The sequence below is a fragment of the Perna viridis genome, chromosome 1, assembly GCF_037379345.1.
Source record: "Perna viridis isolate PV_CMFRI_1.1 ecotype Kerala chromosome 1, ASM3737934v1, whole genome shotgun sequence".
In the NCBI taxonomy this organism is placed as follows: Eukaryota; Metazoa; Mollusca; class Bivalvia; order Mytilida; family Mytilidae; genus Perna; species Perna viridis.
This window is the reverse complement of record NC_142445.1, coordinates 55,628,665-55,650,436: the sequence shown is the minus strand read 5'-3', so window position 1 is coordinate 55,650,436 and position 21,772 is coordinate 55,628,665. Positions and strand designations below refer to the sequence as shown.

The 21,772-nt window shown below is 30.5% G+C and overlaps 2 protein-coding genes across 2 annotated transcripts in view; one reads left to right on the top strand and one right to left on the bottom strand.

Annotated features, from left to right (window-relative positions):
- Positions 1-4,828, top strand: part of LOC148629461 (phospholipid-transporting ATPase ABCA1-like) — a 32,949-nt gene extending 28,121 nt beyond the window's left edge. The window contains exons 41-48 of the mRNA XM_088551554.1: positions 48-229; positions 953-1,088; positions 1,617-1,751; positions 2,105-2,208; positions 2,595-2,687; positions 2,892-3,132; positions 4,169-4,235; positions 4,490-4,828. Coding sequence (XP_088407680.1) covers positions 48-229; positions 953-1,088; positions 1,617-1,751; positions 2,105-2,208; positions 2,595-2,687; positions 2,892-3,132; positions 4,169-4,235; positions 4,490-4,599 — 1,068 coding nt within the window. The 3' untranslated portion in view covers positions 4,600-4,828. The remainder of the gene's footprint in view (positions 1-47; positions 230-952; positions 1,089-1,616; positions 1,752-2,104; positions 2,209-2,594; positions 2,688-2,891; positions 3,133-4,168; positions 4,236-4,489) is intronic.
- A 445-nt stretch (positions 4,829-5,273) lies between these two features.
- LOC148629460 (pumilio homolog 3-like) lies at positions 5,274-21,684 on the bottom strand. Its single transcript, XM_088551542.1, has 18 exons — positions 21,601-21,684; positions 19,584-20,213; positions 19,094-19,232; positions 18,477-18,597; positions 17,754-17,829; positions 15,905-15,998; positions 15,387-15,453; positions 14,739-14,808; positions 14,330-14,434; positions 13,501-13,604; positions 12,902-12,977; positions 12,412-12,510; positions 10,963-11,097; positions 10,490-10,632; positions 9,559-9,704; positions 7,281-7,442; positions 6,629-6,719; positions 5,274-6,304 (listed from the first exon to the last, which is right to left on the bottom strand). Exons 2-18 carry the CDS (start codon positions 20,211-20,213, stop codon positions 6,157-6,159), a joined length of 2,406 nt encoding a protein of 801 aa, XP_088407668.1. The 5' UTR covers positions 21,601-21,684; the 3' UTR covers positions 5,274-6,156.
- Between the last annotated feature and the right edge of the window lie 88 nt (positions 21,685-21,772).

Below are 21,772 nucleotides of genomic sequence, written 5' to 3'. Positions count from 1 at the left end.
ACCCTACCTGTTTCCTGCATTAAATTTTGATATACTGTACATTGTAGGTGTATAAGCTACCTGGTAGTAAAGGTAAACATACTGCTGTAGACAGAGTATGTCTAGGTATTCCTGAAGGACAATGCTTTGGTCTACTTGGTGTGAATGGAGCTGGGAAGACCACAATGTTCAAGATGTTGACAGGTGCTCTTAGTATTACTGAGGGAAATGCTTACATCAGAAATGAAAGGTAATTTTAGGGTTTTGAAGAAAATGAAAATGGAATTTTGGCTTTGTCATTAACTTTTATAGGTAAATGAGACATAATATGGAACCATTCAATTTTTGGAACTTTTTCATCTTTAACTCTTCTAGGATAATGAAACAAATCATTCAATGGGCATTTTTGACTAGACAACTTGACACCTTGTCTCAATGGTAAAACATCATATGAAAATATCATACCACTTCTATATTTTTTATTGCTTCCATAAGGAGACAGTCAATTGATTTTGAGGAGGGGTTTGAAAGAACTTTAAAGTATTTGACTCAGATCTTTTTGAAAATAAATATTTTGATCATGAAAATGAGAGAAAAAATATTTTAATCCTTTCAAAACAGTCCAATCTGAACAATATACTTTTACTCATGTATATGTAAATAAATAATTGGATTTAATGTATGTGAAATATAAATATATTGATCTAAAGAAATCTTCCAAGCCCTCCCCTTAATATCAAATAGTAGTCCACTTACAAACACCTAGGTGTTTTAGGTCCAAATTTTACATACACTTTTCATAAATAAAAAACAATATCCATAAAAAGGATTTATTAATGACAAATATTAATTGAATGCCTTTCTATCTTTGATCCCAGCTCATGTAATCTGATGTTTTAGAAGATATTTAAAATTAATTATTTTCAATTTGTAATTTATACCAATGAACAAGTTCTTTATTGATGTGTTTCAGTATTAAAACCAGTAAACTACAGAAAGATATAGGTTATTGTCCACAATATGATGCTATAGATCCACAACTGACTGGGAAAGAAATACTCAAGTTCTATGCCAGACTCAGAGGAATTCCAGAATGTGATGTTAAAGAGGTAAGATAGGGTATATTATAAAGTTTTAATTTCAGCATAGAATATATAGAATAACTCATGATTAGATTAGAGGCATATTTTTTTTACCAAAAACTTAAAAATTGGTAGTGACTGATTTTCCACCATACATTCAGCATATCAAAAATATAATGTTGACTGGTTTGCAGTCAGAATTATGTGTCGGAGTGGAATGACATGCTTACCTGTGAGTTCTTGTTTCTTTGAGCTCATAAAAAACTGGCTCAGCATATTGGACAAAACAGGATTTTTTTTATTGATAAAACATTCTGTTCCTAATAATATCTACCATCGGCATTAAAATACAATCTGTCAATTAATCAATCATAGATTTGACAAGCATTGTACATTCATCTGCAAAATAGTAGATATCAAGAAATATCTGTATGTTAATGGTATAATGCAAAGTAATCTTCAGTTACTCTGGAAGTCAATATTGCGAGTTTTAAAGATTGAGTCAGTCACAACAATTTCTAAATTTACAAGACATGTATATATTTATTTCTATAGGTTGCAAACTGGGGTATAAATAAGTTAGGATTGGTACAGTATGCAGATAAGACATGTGGTTGTTACTCTGGTGGAAACAGAAGAAAGTTGTCTACAGCCATGGCCCTCATAGCTAATCCTTCATTGATATTCCTGGTAGGTTTTGTACAATGTAGGACATCAATTCATATCAGCCATGGGTTTCATAACTAATCCTTCACTAATATTCTTGGTAGTTTTGAAACAATGTGGGACTCCCATTCATATTCAAATATATATGTATCAAGTATAAATTGTTGATCATGGGAACAGATCAACCAATGGTAATGAAAGAAATATAGGTAATTTAGCATTACAATATATTGTTTAAATAAGTATATTGTATATGAATTGTTTGTCCTGTTCCCTATAAGCAGAATTAACATACACTTACTTTGCTGCCATGATACAAATAAATATGTGTAGAATATTTTTTTAATTTTTAATTTTGATTTATGTATCAATTTTAGGATGAACCTACAACAGGGATGGATCCCAAAGCCAGGAGATTTCTGTGGACCTGTATAAATAATATTGTAAAGGAGGGTAGATCAGTCATTCTAACATCACACAGGTTAGTTAATAAGTTTTCTATTTCCAATATCGAGGATTGATCTTATTTATGCCTTTTGATTGAGTGTATTGATACATGATTGTATTATGGTTAATAATTGTTGTAAGGAAGCTGCTGGATTTCTGTATATTTCCATTGCTTTTAAATTGTTTACTGATTTTTCAGAAATTGTAGTACATGTATTTGTATTGTTCTATTGATGCAGTTTTTACAACTAAATCTAATTGCAACAATTATCTGTGATAAATCTAAAGTATTTGACCAAAAGTATGTTTTAATTATTCTTTATCAGCATTTTTTTCATTTCTTTTTTTTCTGTTTAGTAAAGTGAAACATTTACTATTAAGATAATGATAAATTTGGTTACTTGTTTTTTTTTTTTTCAGTATGGAGGAATGTGAAGCTTTGTGTGATAGACTGTCTATAATGGTGAATGGTAGATTTAGGTGTCTAGGCAGTACACAACATCTCAAAAATAGGTAAATATTGGTATTGTAAATAGGGGTGTCTGAAATGAAATTATCTAGCAGTATTATTTGGATAATGCAAAAGTCAAAATACTTGACTGCGCTTATTTTCATCTAAAAATTACAATGTTGAGAGAGTCCCAGTAAATGTGCAATTCTATAGTAAACTGCTGTGGCATGATAAGGTGCGGATTTTACTCTATTTTGTTTTTATAGGTTTGGAGAAGGCTATACATTACAGCTAAGAATATCAGGAGATGACCCTGATCTTACATCAGTAGATAACTTTATAATGAAGACTTTCCCTAGTGCTATATTAAAGGAATCTCACCACAATATGTTACAGTACCAGTTGAGACTAGAGATTAGGCTGTCTTATGTCTTTGGTCAACTAGAATCAGCTAGAAATTTACTCCATATTGAGGACTATTCTGTGTCACAGACCACCTTAGACCAGGTATGTTGATGTGGTTGCACCTAGTGCTAAACTGTTCATAGCATATGGTTGTGTATAGCTAAAAGTTTGGTTAGAATGAGATGGGTAGATAATTATCAAAGTGCTGATAGCACTGACAGTTTTTGATTCTTGTGAAAATTGTAGCATGAACAAAATTTCAAAGATTAAATGATGTTAAATAAAATTGTGATCATATTGCATTTAAAATGCTATTAAGAACTGTCCTTTTTGTAATATGTATAAACTGAAAGTCAATCTTTACTACTGATCCAACTTCACACACATTTACAAATTTTTGTTCCTTTTCACCTTTTTCTCCAATATTAAATCTATCCAAAAGTTAATGTGCATTTACATTGTAAAGCTATATTAACAGAGTATTTATCCTACATAACAATTATAGTTAAATTAAACCAATATCAGCTGAAGAAAATAATTTCCTTAACACGAGATTTTCAAAATCTAGTCATTTTATCAATTTGAATTTTCCCACCAATTTACTTGGTTAAAATCACTGCTCTTCACTTCCTGTTTATAAATGGTAAAATATGTATGATAGGATGGATAATAAGACTTATAAGTGTGTTAGAATGAAAATTTTAAACACATTTTATCCTTCCAGACACATTACTGCAAGAAATAAATTCCCTAAATGTAAATTTATTACTAAATATCTTTCAAGGCCAAAAAGGAGTCCCTCAAATCTTTAGTTGATATGAAGACTAGATCTTAATTTTATTAGCAAAAATAATAAAATATAATTGAGCAGATAAATTGCAAAAAACATATTACTTGTTATAAAAGAGGTTTTGAATGATATAAAAAGAATTACATTAGGACTATATTTTTGTGTAGTGTTCAGAAATAGTAGGGAAGTTCCAGCGATAGACCAGTGATATAAGGTATTTTATTCCTGAAGAATCAAAAACCCCAAAACTATTGATTGAACTTTTAAAGTAAAACGATGCCAAGTTCAGACCTGCTTATCATCTCTTATTATTTCTCCATTACCAAATGCATTGTCTTTTTAATTCAGGTATTTATTAATTTTGCTAAAATCCAAACAGACCTTTATGATGAAGAAATGGAAACAGAGAAGAAAGGTAAGAATTTTATCATTCTTTTTTTTTAAATCAATATATTATTTATACTAATTTGTGGAGTCCCTACCACTCATAGCCAGTTTATATGTTCATTGTTTCATGTCACCTCAATTGATACTTCATCAGTACCAGACTGGAATTAAGTTAAACCGAGAATTCCCTGAATACCTATAAAATTTGGTTAAGTTGAGTGTATGGTCTTCATAAAAGAATGGTTATAGTGTGAAAACTTCAATTTATCATTTTGTTTACAGATAAGGAGATGGTAGAACTTCGTACTGTCAGTATTAACAGTATGGATGTCACTCGTGGTCCTGATGGAAAACTGAAGCTAAAAATGCCTGAAAGTACCACCAGGCTGTAGTAATGAAAAAGACTTCTTATTTTAAAGTGCTTGATTTCCTTTAATTTAGAATTTTAAAATTAAAGGAGAAATATTTGTCATCTGTCTCATATTCATATTTTTGACAAAGTTTCCTGATTCATGACATGCACAATATTTGAATTATATTATTTGATATTTAAATAAATCAAACATATCTGCTTATTTAGGTGTTTTTACTCACATAATTGTGATCTTACATGAAAATATCTTCCACCTGTATGTGATAAATATTGTTGTATTTTATAATAAATATATCTTTTTGTATAGTTGATTTCATATTGAGCCCTAATACTGTTCAAGTATAAGCCAGAAACAAGTCTGTGATAATAAATTTTCTCCATTGTTTCATGTCATATTGCACATTGATTATGTGGTGTTCAGATGTTACTAGAATAGTTTAAGGATCATCAGGAGGGTAAGCAGTGATTACTATGTACACAAGAAGAATTGCTACACAAGTTTTTCATATGTTTTATGTTGAACTATTTCCTGTGAATGCTATTTCTGCAAAAGAATATGAATTGCATTTTTTTTGGTTGAATCAAATCCACTGACTTACATAACATGGAGAAGAAAGTGAAAACAGATTATATTTCCGAGACAACAATCCAACAAGACTGTGAAAACAATGAAAGGCAAAAAATAGAACAGCATTTACAACAAAACAATTTTATTTGAATTTGAGAACACCAGTAACAGGTGTTTTTATAACAGACAAATATGACATAAAATTGATTAAAAACAAATACAGAAAAATAATTGCTGCAATTTAAAAAGTGAAAATTTGATTGGAAATAAAAAGTGACCAAATTTAAAAGGTTAAAAATTGGTTAGTGATGAAGATTTTTTTAATAGTAATTTTTAATTAAATACATTCTTCTGATTTATCCTATGTCCTTTGAGAAAATTAAATCTTTATTCAAAAGATTTATTCCTCAGTATACATAGACTTTTCAGTTCTTTAAAATGTATGTAATAAGACCAACAGACAAGTTTCTTGTATATTATTAAAACATGGACAGGTATTAATCTGAAGGATCATCAAAAATGTTCATTTACAGGCAGAACCACACTATCATCAATAAATGGATGTGGATGCACACACATATTTGAAGTATACACACCTCATAATTTCATATCAAAAACATGGGACAAAAATCAAACCATATCTACAGAGAACATCTACAAATATTGCACACTCTTTGGTCTCACAACTCAATGCAAAATAAATACCATACTGATGTTTCCAGTCATGCTAAAAAAAATTGTACACTAATATAAACATACTATTAAATTGACAGTAAACATTCTATACTTCATACCCTATTTAATTTTCAGGACGTAATTATAGATGTTTCTATTTCATACATTCCTGGCCAGCTAGATGTAAAGCCATACTACTGTTAACAAAAAAGGTTAATAAATGGCATATTTTCCAATATTCAATCTCAAAATCATATTTCATAAATGCAACAACCTAGCAAGGTTCCAACTAAATGCCAAAATACCCATTTATAAGTAACTTGAAATGTCCCTTTACAATTTGAACTCTCCATTTACAGCATCGAGTTTCTGCATAAGAACTTGTGCTCCTTTAAATGTCATTTTCTTTAATGCTTTTCTCACTCCTACCAGCTGTGCTGTTACCAAATCTGTAACTTCTGGATGGTCAAGGTCCAATAAACTGTAAAATGATTGAATGTTTCAGTCAAGTTTTCTTGTACAAATAGACATTTTTCCTAAAAAATACAGATCTGAATACAGAAGGATTCTAGTTACGTAAAAATACAAAATGTGAACTGAAAAGGCATCTTTTGTTTGGTGAGTTTTTCTACAGCACAAATCATCTCTATCATAGGGGGTGTCGGTATTTTATATAGTTTTCTAATTAAATACCTGTTATCAATATTGATAGTATATTGAAAAGAAGGTATGAGGTGAATATCAGAATGACAGTGCTTCACATCTCTATTGATTTTATTGTATACAAATTTATAGCCTAACCTACCATACTAATGCAAAGCATCCCCTGCTACAGGCAGCCCATGATTTCAGACTTCCATCAGGTAAAGTATTCAGAAGCACTTGAGAGAATAAAACTGAAACAAACAGTAAATTATAACAGGACAGACATAACTTAAATAAGGTTGTGAATATCTGGATTTGAGAATCCTTCCAGGACAGACATAACTTAAATAAGCTTGTGAATATCTGGATTTGAGAATATTTTTTATGTGCATTGAATGTAACTACTATACACATTTGACATTTACTGTAGACTTTCCATTTGTAATTTGACCACATTAAATGGGAACCTAAACTTTAGTTCTAAGGGTGGCATTGTATGATTGTATTTCTGTTCTATTCTAAAAGTAGCACATCAAATACATGGTAATAGCTCCACTTTCATTCAAATCTTTCCTTGTCTATCTCAAAATTATCCTAAAGCTTTATACCGAGTAACATTGCTCAGGGAAACAAACCCTACCTGATTTACTGTCTAAAGTTTTATACCCGGTAACACTGCTCAGGGAAACAAACCCTACCTGATTTACTGTCTAAAGCTTTATACCCGGTAACATTGCTCAGGGAAACAAACCCTACCTGAGTTACTGTCTTGCTTTATACCTGGTAACACTGCTCAGGGAAACAAATCCTACCTGATTTACCATCCTGAATCCTTTCTTTATCATTCTGTATCAATTTTTTTAGAGTCATGTGACCAGCAGTATGCTCTATGATGTGCATGTTCTGTAGGCTGCCTGCCACAAATGGTTCAGATGCCAGCTTAGCAACAGCTGTCATTGCTTCTGTTGGATCACCTAAACAAAAAATTTCAAATTACATGTATAGTATTTACTGTAAATTACATCAAGATATACAAATTTTCTCTATTTTCACTGTTAACGAATTAAGAGGGAGTCCATGCAAAAACAAGGCAGTGGATGGCACATGACAAATTTCGTTTTAAAAAAAATTTCATTTCCATCCTCTTAAGTCAAATGTTGGTTTTTGATTAACTGCAAATGATTAATTGCAAATGAGATGGAAAGCATTGAAATTAATTGAAGAAAGGGAGATAATTCCTTAATATGAGCAAAGTTTATTGGTTTGATAGGGAACTTTAAAATCATTTCCACAACCATTCATTGTTTATTTAAAACAAACTTTATACTATTTGACACTCATATGATATACACCACACTGGAACAAATTCAGTGGGATTTAATTTACCCTGTTCTATTGATATCATAGGATCTGCCAGATTTTTACATGGACAGCCTCTTAAAGCAAAAAACAATGTTTGTTAGGCACCACTGTTCTTTGTTTTAATCATTCAGTCAAACAACAATTCAAATTCAATACAAAATGTATAACTCCAGGTGACAAATAAGAAGTTTTACTGAAATTCCTGAATTCAAAACTAGGAAATTTTGAGAAGCCATAAAAATTAACACTTCAGAATAAAGTACATTTACAGTTAAATAAAAAAATTTGTTATTTACTTACAATTTTGATATAATTGCTTACTGCTTTATGACTGACTCAAATTTACCATACATTAAAAATTACATTATGGAACAGTTCACGTTGTTGATGAGGGATATTTCTCTCATCCTCCCAAATTAAAAAAATCATATTTTTGGCTAAAATTACAAGATTGCAAAAAATTCTTGATTCATGTTGTACCATATTTTATCAGACTATAAGTTGATATTTTTTTCAGCCAGCCGTCAGTTATGTAAGGATTTTTTTTTAAGAAGAAATGTTCATCTACAATGCATTTACACTACAAATGTACTTTTAAAGAGTTAAAATATTAAAAACTAATTTCACACCTGGATGCCCACACTTGATGTGTTAACAATTTTGTACGCCTGATCTAAGGACTTCAGAGCAATTAGCAAGCAAGTTAATAAAAATAATTAAAGTCACTTTATTTTAAATTAATACAAACTTAACAATACCATTTAAAGTTACTTCAATGAAATAATATGCTGAGTAAAAAAAACCCTAACCTTGGATATCCTTTGACATTCAACATTTATACCAACTACTTTATATGAATGTTTTGCCCTCAACTTAATTGGCAATTTGACTTCTTTATGTGGATTTTGGTAAAAAATCACCAACTCCACTTATACTCCACATCAACTTATAGGTAGAAAAGTATGATACACTATTTTTTCTCATTATTGGCTCCAAAAGAAAATTGAAGAGATCAAAGTTTTAGCTGTTGTAAATATATTTTGTCTGAATTCATTGTATACACAATATTTTTTTTCATTAATGACTCCAAGCGAAAAGAAGATTGTAACGGATCTCACTACATCCTGTTGAGGCTGTGTTCCAGGTAAACATAGAATCATTTCTGATCCTCTCATTTTTTTTCTTAATTAACATATAAAAAGCATAAACCTTCAGTATAAATATGACCACATACGATTGTTCAGTTTATAATATATTTATGGTTACCATAAAAGTGACCTCCAATGTGATGTCATATGACATTTAGATTTTCAGGTAGATAAATTGAAGATGTAATGTAAGGCCAAAAAATAAAATGTCTATTTCCTGCTACCATTAATTCTAAACAATTTATATCCACTTAGGCTAAAGCAACTGTTGATTGTTTCCTCATTAACTCAATGTAAAATGTTTTTGAAAAATAAAATAATTTGCCTACCTACTTATCTTTTTTTATTGTAGCTAGTAGCAGAAAACAAAACTTTTTTTTCGTCCTCCATTGGATGATACACGTTAAAATCTAAATTATAAAGACCTTAGCTTAACAGCATATCGATCAGCGTCTACTTTCAAAGTTTTTTTCATGAATCTATAGTGTACCTATCCAAATTAACATAAAATTTCTCATTACTTTCATCAATTATTATATAAACAAGCACACTAATCAATGATCTTTTTCAAAACACCTACCTATAGCATGCATTATTGTAGCTGATACAAGCAGTAATGATGCATTGTCTGCGACAAGTTCTGAGCAGTTATCCACAACATATTGTAATAATGAGGGTGATATGTAATCCAATAACTCCCTGTGTCTAATCGACTTCTGTTTCTTACTAAAATAATCAAAATGGTTAGCTCAACATCTATCAAATCTAGAGTAACAAGTACAATTAAACAAACAATACTGACAACTTCAATATCAATAGTGTTTTGCTGTCAATTTTTTTTATTTGAAAATAGTTTTGCATTGCAACCTATCATACTCTTCCTTTACAAATCTAGGTTATATCAATAACATGTGATACTACTAATCACTAACTTTCCCTTCAAGAAACATCAGTGAAATCAGTAACATGTGATACTACTAACCACTAACCTTCCCTTCAAGAAACATCAGCTTTCATACATAGGTGTGTAAAAATGACAAATAAATAGACTTAAACTGATATGATTATTTTGCTATTATCGCCATTATTTTTCAATTTTTGTGTCTGTCCTTGTAGATTGATGGTTATCAATCGGAGCATAGTAGAATGAGAATGGAAACAAAGGAATCAGTAGTCGATTTCAAGCTAAGTCAGATGTGTAAAATTAGTTGTACATTGTCATAGTAGAAATTAGAATTGTGACATTAGTACTTACAAACGGTTTTACAGTAACAACATTTTGTGAAATCTCCCACAGACGCTATTGTCTTTGATAACATCAATGTCATAAGCAAAATAGGATAATTGGTCAACTTCATTCTGATTGATTTTCTCAATCCCAAGACGAATAAAGGATCGCAGACATGTATAGTGAAAGATTAGAAACCTTATGAACTAGGGTTTTTATTAATTTGAAAATCTAGCACATAGAGGATATATAAAGAGTAACTTGTTCATTACTCCAGGTTTACCTGGTTGTGCTGAGATCAGCTTCCTGTAATATTTTGACGACATCAGGATGGAAGTACCGCGAATCCCTTGGAGACAGTAGATACAGTAACACTTTCTTACCATACTGGTTCTTCACTATCTCTGGGTAGTTCTTTATTATTTCCTGTAAGGTAATATTAAAATGTACTACATGAGCTTGGCCTCTTAACTCAATCAGCAATACAACTTCTTTATAAACATGATCTAAGACAAAATATAAATAAGTAAATGTTAACTAATATAAATTATATGAAATAATTCTTTCTATGAATTATGTGTGTGTGTGTGTGTGTGTGTGTGTGTGTGTGTGTGTGTATATATATCATCTAGACTAATGGGATCAATTGAGTGACCAAGCCTAATGTTTTGTTTATACATAGATCTATACAAACAGTTTGCCAACATGTTTATAAAATCTTTATACTACAAGCATTAATGATTCGGTTATACTTACATCAAGAATAGCTTTCTGTACGAGTTTGGTGTCATCAACTGCATCAAACATTGCTAACAGAACCCAATGGCCGTACTCCTCTGTACAGATCTTCAGTATGTGGGTCTTCAAAGATTTTATCATCAATTTTCTGTCCTGTATATATAATTTGTTTTAAAGATATAATAAAAGAATTGGGGTTTCAACAGTCTTCGTATTACATTTAGCTAGAAAAAATATTAGAAGAGACAGACAAGAAAAATTTGCTACAAATAGCCATATGTCCCCCACCCCAGGCCCCCAGTTACAAAAAAAGTTGGGAACAGCAATAACCAATAACTCCTGTAAAATTTGAATTTATTATTACTAACAGTTTTGTAAAATCTAAGCACCAGTGTCCGAGGAGTTGTGTCCACAAAGTATTCCTATAGTGTAGCATGTACTAAGTCAACAGAGTCCCATAACTCTAGTAAAATTAGTCAAATCAAAATGGCAGCATAATATGATTAACTACATATGGTGACTATAAATCATACAAAATTTGATCAAAATCTGTTCAGTCGTTTCTGAGGAATTGCATCCACAAAGTGTTTCTTTTGTGTAGATTGTACAAGTTCAACTAAGTCCCATAACTCCTGTAAAATTCTTCCACTCAAAATGGCAGCACAATATGATCAACTACATATGGTGACTACCAACCCTCCAAAAAGTGTGAAGGACGGACGGAAGCACACAAGCACACACACCAGTATTTCTATGTCCCCTTCAGTATTTAGGAGGGGGACAATTAGGGAAAGAGGTGCTAATTTTCTTGTCTTGAGATATTACTGAAAACTATTAATCAAAAGATTTGTGAAATAATGTGAATGCTCATGCATTTCAAAGTTGTATTAATAACAAAGAATGAGTATATATAAAAGAATTCTAAAGTACAGTACATGTATACATAGAATTGATGCATTTTGAAATTTTTGTCATACTTATCATTAAACTAAATGTATAAAAAGTTGATCAGATGATACGAGAAGCAAGAGCATTATAATTTATGAGAGGTAAATATGATGTATGCTTTAAAAAAGTTTTAATTCAATTGGTGGAAGGGCTTTGAATAACTATTGGAAACCAAAGTGTGAAAGACTGGTGAATTATGAAGATCACAAAATGTTTGACTTGTTAAGAGGGGATATGATGAACAAATCATACCTGTTAACCCTCCCACGTTAGGGGGGAGACTCCCGCAAAATCAATTTAAAATTTGGAATCTCCCACATAAAGATTTGTTGGGAAGAAATTGGTAAAAATTACTATATTGGAATTTTTGAATAATTGAATTTTTACATAAAAAATTCGCATTTACATGAAAATCTCTAAAATGAGACAGAGTCAATGCCAGGGAGAATCTCCGACATGAATAGTTCCAAAGGTTAACTGTAATAACAGGTATGACCAATAATTAAATGAACTACTAACCTTAGCATTACCATACCAGAAACAATACATGCCGACCCTTGAACCATCTCTGGTATGTATCATATGCATCAAAGATTCTCTCAGAGCTTCTATCATTTCCTGTAATTAATATAAGAAGTTCATAAATAAAAATAATAATTGGAAAAGGTATTTTTATGCAGTTTTTGCTTGGTAGTTGAATGAAATTAGTGATGTGAATTGATTAAATTTTTTTGTCATTTTAATACCCATCTGATTATCCTTTGGCTTAAACAATTACAACATACAAGCTGTATTACATACTAGTAGATTGTACATTTACAAGTAATACTATGGCTAAAGCATTGATTACCTTCACTAAAACAAAAAATACATTTGATTCTACATTTTTAAAACTTGCTTGAAAATGAAGATAAATAACTTGACTTCTACATGTGTCTTCTTAATATAGAACTTTACACACTAACAGTTGCAAAACTGCTGAATTAAAAGAAATATATGGAAAACTTACAGATCTCATTTTGTCAGCAGCATGCACAAAGAATTCAAAGAAGACTCTGTGTACCATAGAATGGACTAGTATAGATCTGAAAATCAGCAGTAAATATTTGATAGGTTAGGGAAATATTAGACATTAACAGTTATTCTCTATAAACATTTAACATGTGGCACAAATGATTTCACAATTTAAATCTTGTAAAGACCTATATCAATCATAGCAATCAACTTTCTTTTCATCTTTTGAACTGTTGCCAGGGTAACACACAACAATTTTTGATGCCAAAAATGTAAAGTATTTTATTTAAATATCAAAGTATTTCAGCCTTAAATAACATTAAGTTGTTAAGTGATATGGGCATTATATGTAATAATTGCTACAATATATAACTTAAAATACAGATTAAGAACATACATATAAATCCTGAAGACAATTTATATTTTCGAAATGGAAAAAGCTGATATCAGCCTTAGTGCTCCCCACTACATGAAAATAGGTGGTATCAATACACATAAGTAACCAGTAGACCGCTGCTCAAGCTGTTATTAGTTAATATAAAAATATTATTTGTAAAGCTTGCAACCATATATCTTCTTGAATATAATTCTTACTTATCAATTAGAGGCAGTAAGGCTTCTTTCATATTACTAAGAATCATATCCTTCTTGTCTGGTTGTATCATTAACATCTGGTCAAGGCATCTCATATCTGGTGTCTGCCAAAAGTACATCCATTCAAATGTTTTTATATATATTGAATATAAATACTATAATCTATGGATACCTACTTCTACATTGTTTCAAAAAGTACACATTATTCATAACAGTCAGCATGTCAATAGTTAAGTGGTGCAAAAACATATATAGTTTCAATGTAAAAATCTTTCAAATGTACATGTAGTATCTTTAATCCAGATCTAAGTATTTTTATAACCAACACATATATCAGTATAATTATTTTACCACCAGGCAGTAAAAACAAATTCACATGCAGTTTTTCACTATTTCACTAACCAAGATATTCATACTATACATTCCCCTTCTGACAGCATAAGTTATATAGACTTTTTTTACTCTCAACAGCAGTTTTTATTTTTGATGCCTCCTAAGGCTCTCATGTTGACAATGGAAATTTTACTTTTAGCTGATAGTATACATAAACATGGCAAAAATATCAATGAATCTGTTTCATCAAAATGGTGCATCATTTTGGAGTATTAATGTGCTAAGCAACTACTGTTAACTGGAAGATTTTTGTATCATCTTTTTTTCCCTGTGATTACAATAAATCTACTTTTGCTCAGTTTTAAAGTTGGGATTATTAAATTGTTTTTACGAAGAAAATATTAACAGATTAATTTTTGCATTACAGGGCATATAGTGTAATGAATCTGTTGCAAAAATTTCATGGTTTACAGTATTTACAACAGAGAATACAAACTTTGAATAGTATAAAACTTGGACCATAGAAGTCTTCCAACAATGTCAGTCTTTGTGGAGCATTTGCATATTCATTATATGCAAATTCAACCAAATCTGCTGCTTCCTAGAAAAAAAACAACAAACAATTAATATTAATATTGTTTCTAGTGCAAATATCTGTCTTCACCTAAAATAAAGAAATTTACCTTGATTTTGAAAGGTGCAGCTTAAGTAAAGGTCAATTTTAAAGAAAAAATGGCTCTTGCAAATGGTAAATTAAAAAAAAAAAGATTAATTTTTTACATTAATTTAATTCAAGTCACAACCATTTGAGAGGGAATTTTAGTTTATTTATCATTTGCTTTTTTTTTTTCAAAAACATTTTTTTAAGTGTACATGCTCAACTTTCCATACAGAACTGATCTTACCCTATGTCTGACCAGCTTTCTGACATTGCCATGGAAGCTTTTGAAAACATGGTTTTTATGTTGTTTTGACCTAAAATAAAATCAAAACTATATTAAACAAATAATAGAATGAAATAGCTATTTAATCAAAACTTGATGAATGACTTCAAATATTGACTGAAAAAAGTGCCTCGCCAAAAAGAAGTGTATACAAGTCCTTTACCATGAGTGAACTGAAGTTAATGATGTTATAAAATTACTTTACAATAAGTTCAACTTTACTACTATTAAAGCAGTTTTTAAACTTTTAAAATATGATTTGCAAAACCAGCATAAAAAATTAAATTTTGACAGGAACTTGACTCTCAATTATTGTGCTTTTGCATTATTTTTTTTTATAAGAAAAAATAGATAAAAATTTTACCAGCTTTTCAAACTTGAAAGACAAGGTGTTCAGTGGTAATGAAGTAGAACACATTGGCAGAGCTATTTAAATTACTGAGTAGCCTACTTAGATTTGTATTGAAATCTGAACCAGCCATTTTCAACTAGCTGTAATATTCTGTTCATTTCCAATTTCGAAAGCAATTTGCATAAAAATCCCTTTCTCTCCAAATCCCTAAGTCCAGATTTACAATCATGTCAAAAGCTAAAATGATTTACACTTACCCGTAAACAATGAATTTCTTCACTAAGAATTTAGCAAATCTTGATTTAGCCATTAGACACATTTGGTCTGAAATAAAAAAAGAAGTTATCTATAAAAGACCAATAAATTCTACTGTTTCTTTTTCAGAAAAACTGGACATGACAAACAATATTTTATACATATACTAATACTTTACAAATTGAATCATCATATTATTGTCCATGTCTTCAAATACAAGTGAAAATATATTTATTTCCACATATTTTTTTTGCTTGTTATTTAATCATGCTTTTGAAAAATTCCATCTGTCAGAAAACTGTCACAATTTTATACCGAGAATTCATAATTTCTATTTTGACTTTTTAAGGCATCTTCAGTTTTCAAATATTTTTTTTTCATTTCAGTTATTTGTGTCTCATCTTGTCTCATTTCCTTGACAAATGAGTTTTAGAACATAAATTTTCTTTTGATAGTTTCTCTTTATCTTTTTCAAAACCATTTTTATGGCATAATGCACAACAACAAAAACAAATTGTACCTTTAAGTTCTTCAAAAACAACATCCCTCTGATCTGGTGTACCATACTGTATAAGACACTGTAAAACTCTAGCTGTATCATGGGCAAAGGCAAGCTGAAAATATACCAGTAATGTATTTTGCAAAAAGGTGAGCTTTAACCCTTAAGCTGCTATGTGTGACTATTGTCATTCTGATATTTTTATTAACGATTGCTAAGCACATCTATAATTTCGTTTTCTGTAAACAGTTGTTTATAGTTGTTCCAGAAGCAGTAATAATGGAAATAAATTCTTTTAGACGTTTTGATTGGTTGAAATCTTGTGTATTTTCCAGATTCCCAAATGTTTTAATGAATTACAAGGATAAAATCTAAAGTAAATATAATCGATGAAAAATGTCTCAAAATTGAGGACATCAATTGGAGTGACGATGATCAAGTCACCAATTTATTCAATGATAGTGATGACATTGATGTCAAATTCAAACATTCTGGACCAGAAGAAATAAATCTGAATCGAAATTAATCTTTGCTATTTGCCTCCAAGTGATTTTTTGCCAAATTCTGATGTTTACATGTGTTTAATTATAATGAAGTTTTATGTTCATGGAATTGTTCCAAATATTAAATCATCAAAACTTATATTATCTCACAATTAATTGAAAATGGACATGTAAAAATTGCTGATGAAAACAAACTAATGTCAAAATATGAAACTCTAGAAGCCAAAGATACTTTAACATATAACTTTAATTGGTCTAAGATCAATATTAACAAAAATTTGCACATTCAAACATAGTAAGCACATGAAGTAATTATTTTCATCTTTTTATTTACTATTACACAATAGAACAATAGCAAATAGCATAGCAGCTTAAGGGTTAAAATACTTCATAAATATATCACAGGCAAGGCAAGCCATAAAATGTTAGGTATTTTAATCTGAATACAAAAAATAATATTATTGACTAAAAATAATATTCCAAAGACACATAGGTCTCACTAACCACTTCCGGGTCAAATGGCCACCCCCCTATGTAGTACCAAAAACACACTGAACCAAAACATATGCATTGCAAGTGCATTATTTGTGTGTATTATGATTAAATGTAGTCAAAATAAAGCTGAGAATGTGTACTTTAAAATCATATATGTAATTAACTACAAAAGTGTATGAATATTGTTTACATGTGTGAGTTATTTGCCACCATGCTGTCAGTTAGCAGAACAGGTAAAAATGTGGATTTTCAGTATTATTTATTCACATAAATTTTGTGAAGAATTTCTACAATCATCGTACCATTAGCATAAAGATTTTGGAAGCCTTATTTTCCAAGCTTCGCAACGGTATGCAACTTTAAGATGTCATTTGTCCTGGGAATTCATAGTGAGGCTTTGAAAATTATTTTTTTTAACATGTAAAGTAATGGAAACGTTAGAAGTGGTTAGTGAGACCATAGACAATTACAGTTTTATGTCAAGTGAAAACTGATATACGGATGAGGCCAGAACCATGGGATAATGTGAGGCTGTATATTAAAATCTTGTCAAGTAATTGCACTGTTTTTGTTTTTGAAAGAAAACTGATGTTTCAAGCAATGTTTTTTATTTGAGGATGACATCCTGGCAATTATAAAACATTGAAATGTTTGACATTACAACAGAAAGTTATATTTAGTCAGTGACCATATATCACTTGTAAATATACGGTCAATGCATTTTGACTGCTCAAATAGAACAGTGCCAGTATAAAACATTTTATATAAAAATGTGGGTAGCCTGTACTTATTTTCAACCTTTTCAAGATATACATATATGCCTCTTTACTGTTACATGATAATGAAGAGTTTTTACAACATTATTCCCTTACCTCTTTCATGTTTCCCTTGACAAAACCTAACAGTTCCTTACAGAGCTCTTGTTTTCTACTCTGCGATACTTTTTGCCTGAAAAGATAAATATAAGTAGGAGACTAATTATTTTCGCAGATTATTGTCAAGTGAACATATTTGTGGATATCATTTTTGCCAGTTTCAAAAAATGATTAATGTTATAGTGTTCAAAACCAATTATGCGGGTATTATTTTTCACACTTTTCTGACACTGCAAAATTGCAAAATTTAAAACGTTTACAGTATTCATTTTCAAAACAAGTTTTTTTTTTCTTTTTCAAATTCTGCACCAACTTACAAATATATTTTGTATGAAAGATTTCAATATACCTATAATAGGAGGTTTAAAAAAATTCACTTAAAAATTTTAAGGTCAAAGGTCAATACACTGAGAACATGAAATTTTCTTCTTCATACAAAAAATCAAGTTAGATTTGTTTATGTCATGCATTATCTACACATTAGAAATGAGTGATTTACACAGAAAATATCCTTTCAGTAACATCAAGAATTAAAAATAACAAACTAATTCAGAAAATGTCCTTGTCAAAAACATTGTGCCATCACAGCATACTCATAAAAATTATCTTGATCATTCAGATTGTCATGAACAAAAGCAATCCCAGAATGCCATATACTTTCTGAATGATTAGCCAATGTACTATGTACTAGAAGATGTACTATACCTAAATCATACTTACTGCCTCAATTCTTCCCAAATCTTCTTTGATCTTTGAATCATACTATAATTATTCTTCAACATTTTACGAACTTTCTTCCTTTCCTTGAATGGAAGTTCTTTTAACTTTGTCTTTTTTGTTTCTACAATGGACAAAAATTATTATTCTAATATGATACTCATTACTTAAACGTGTCAATCAATTATCAATGACTACTAAAGAACATTAACTTCTTTACTACTTAAAAATAGAAAATTATCTTTAATTTCAATGATATCAAGTTTAAATTCCTAATAAATCTTCAACATGAAATTTACAATACATGTATTTGCTTGACATGTTCTATACTTTAAAAGGATTTTTAGGGCTTCAAAAAATCAATTTTCAATACTGTACACCGATTCATCTATTTTTGCACATGTCCTTATCATTCATAAAGATGTTGTGGAATGTGTATTTTTGTTTATATACATGTTACAACACAATGCAAATGAAGGCTAACAAATTTCCTGCCCAATTTGATCTAAATTTGGTTATCATTTTTTCAACACAATCTTTGTATTCATGAAAAGATAAAATGTTCTCCTTAGGAAATGTACCCTACATTTCTCACAGTTAATTAAAAAATCTAAGAAAACCTGAAGTTTCTTCTATCTGTGAATCTTCCATCTTATGTTTTGCCACTAGCCGACTTTCACTTAGCTGTGCTTTCTTCCCTTTCAATGACTTTAGTTTCAGTTTACCTGCTGCTGTGCTGGCTGCTCTTTTCAATTTTACCTTTCATCCAAAAAATATTAAGAAGTAACCAATAGTGAAGCATGGTTTAAACACCTGAAAGCAACTGTTTGTACAACTTCGTGGAGGTCACCACTTGGTGTACATCCAGACAAAATTGATAAAAATATAACACATGTAGACGTTTAAAATTACATGTATGTTTACAAATGAAGCATACATGTAGTTTCCTACAATGAAAGAACTGTGGAGCTCAGTCAAATGTATCAATATACACGTATGAAGCGAAAATTTTTCTTCTTGGCAGAATGATTAATTGAAGATGTGTATACTGGATAATCATTCATGAACATTACTATAAACAAGAACTTCACATTTTTAAATACCATTTACCTTTACAGATTTTCTTCTTTGGAAAGGTTGGGCCTCTGGTGATGGAGGACCATCATCCACAAAAACTTCCTGTGTAGAACTATCAGATGTTCTTCCTTCTGCTGCTTCTCTAACTGTTGACAACCTGGTTGGTAAAGTTGTCTTACTGGCTTTTTTCTGATGGAATGACCTTTCAGCACCATCAGGCTGACCTCTAGCCTTTTGAACTGCCCTTTCTAAAGTTACATCAGCTCTACCTTTGGGTTTTCTCATACGAGAAAATGTAGTCTGCATTGAGACATCTGATACAGGCATGATAGAACTGATCTGACTTAGAGTGTCAGGAGTATCAGTCTGATCTAATGAAGACAAGTCTGTGTCACTGTACATCTGTAGATGGCGCTTTGTTGGCTTACGCTTTACACTTTCTAGTTGATCATGGTTAATGTGTGTTTTCCTTCTTTTTGAGGGAGATGCTATGTCAAATGATGAATCATTGTCACTATTAGGTGGTGCTCTGATTCTTCCTAGTTTACTGTCACCTTCTGGATTTCCACGACTACCTTTCTGTTTAAGACCTTTTGGCTTTCTCCTTGGTCGTTGGTAAAATTCATCCTCAAATGAGGAGTCGGCTTCCATTCCAAATTTCATCTTCAAAAGATAAAAAGCATGTAAGTCATTATTTTACTACATAGAAACAACTGAAAAACTTTACTTTTACTTTCACCTATTACTGCTCTAAAATTTCATTCTCTTTCTTTTTATCTATGACACATAATTTACCACAGGCAAAGTTATAATTCATGTTTAGACAGATTGATTTCTGTTGTGTGAATATCAATTGTTGTGCCATTCTTACCGGAAGAAAGCAGACAATCTTAAAATTCTATTTTGTGTTTTTGTGACTTGAACTAAAGAAAGACATCCCTTCTGGTAGTTTTTCTTGTTTTGGGTTTTTTTTTGGTTTTTTTTTTTTTGAGGGGGGGAGTACTACAAGCAGTTAATCAACTTTCTGTATATAAACATTAAATTTCCTTCAGTTTTTTAAATGTTATCAAAGCAAAATAATGCATAATGCTGTTTTAAAATAATATATCAAAGATAAAAGTCATTTTTTTCACTAACCCACATGTACATTGTACTTTCGAAGGTCAACCTTTTTTCTTGAACATGATTGGAACAAGCCATGATGCTATTACCTATTTAATACTATTCACTTGATATGCCTTGACAGTGATCTACTTAAGGTTTCAATGAAAACCAAAGATTCCCTCCTAAGTGCAATAGTCAATACCTGAGCAATGGTGGGAACTACAGATCAGAGAGTAGATACTAGCCATTTTCAAGACAGAATATAAAAATACAAGAGACGGTTTTAATTGCTAATGAGACAGTCATCCACCAAATACCAAGCAACAAACAATAAAAACAGGTCACCCTACTGTCTTCAATGATGGACAAATTCAAAAAAGTCTAATTCAACCTAATGTATACAGTAAAAACCCAAAATGAATAAAAAAAACAATGACAAACACTGGATTACAGGATCAATTCTCACCAAAAGTTCATTCCTCAATGAGAATTGTATGATAGCTCATTTTAGGGCAATATATCAGCAATCTGTTAGATGTTTTGTCTTAAATTTTGGGCACAAACTTGAGTCACAGGAGATAATGAATAATATTTTGGCAAGAACTACTTCGACCAGTAACTATTGTCACCTGAAAAGTGGCACAGACTGTCAGCATAATGTGGGGAACACACCTTAGAATAGTATTGTACTGTACCATTGTGGAAAAGCACTTTTTAAATTCTTTTATTAAAACATTGTTATACTCATATAGATTCCTTTAATTACAAAAAAATGGAAAACAACCACTTAAAAACGCACGCAACAGCTGACAGTGCCAGTGGCAACACCAACAGTTGTGATTTGTTTTTATAGTTATAGAACTGATTTTCTTCTGCCTTTTCCAGAATATAGTGTTTCTCAGATAAAATTTCACATATTTCTTAACCTTTCTTAAAAGTATCTTACAATTCATTAACTGTTGTCGTTTTCTCAATATTTTCAAATTTTTCCTCGTGGGTATTTTGGTCAACAACTAGTCGTTTCAATGTCGTAAATTATATGGCGTGCAATTTTTCTAAATATCTAAATGTTCATTTACAGTCTTATCAAATAGTACTCTATTTTGATATAATTGGGA

Coding starts and splice junctions, on each gene's coding strand:
- LOC148629460 (XM_088551542.1), bottom strand. CDS start 20,213: ATGAAATTTGGAATGGAAGCCGACTCCTCATTTGAGGATGAATTTTAC. Junction 17,830..18,476: donor ATTTGGGAAGAATTGAGGCA/GTAAGTATGATT, acceptor TTATCTTTTCAG/GCAAAAAGTATCGCAGAGTA. Junction 7,443..9,558: donor TACAATAATGCATGCTATAG/GTAGGTGTTTTG, acceptor TTTTTTGTTTAG/GTGATCCAACAGAAGCAATG.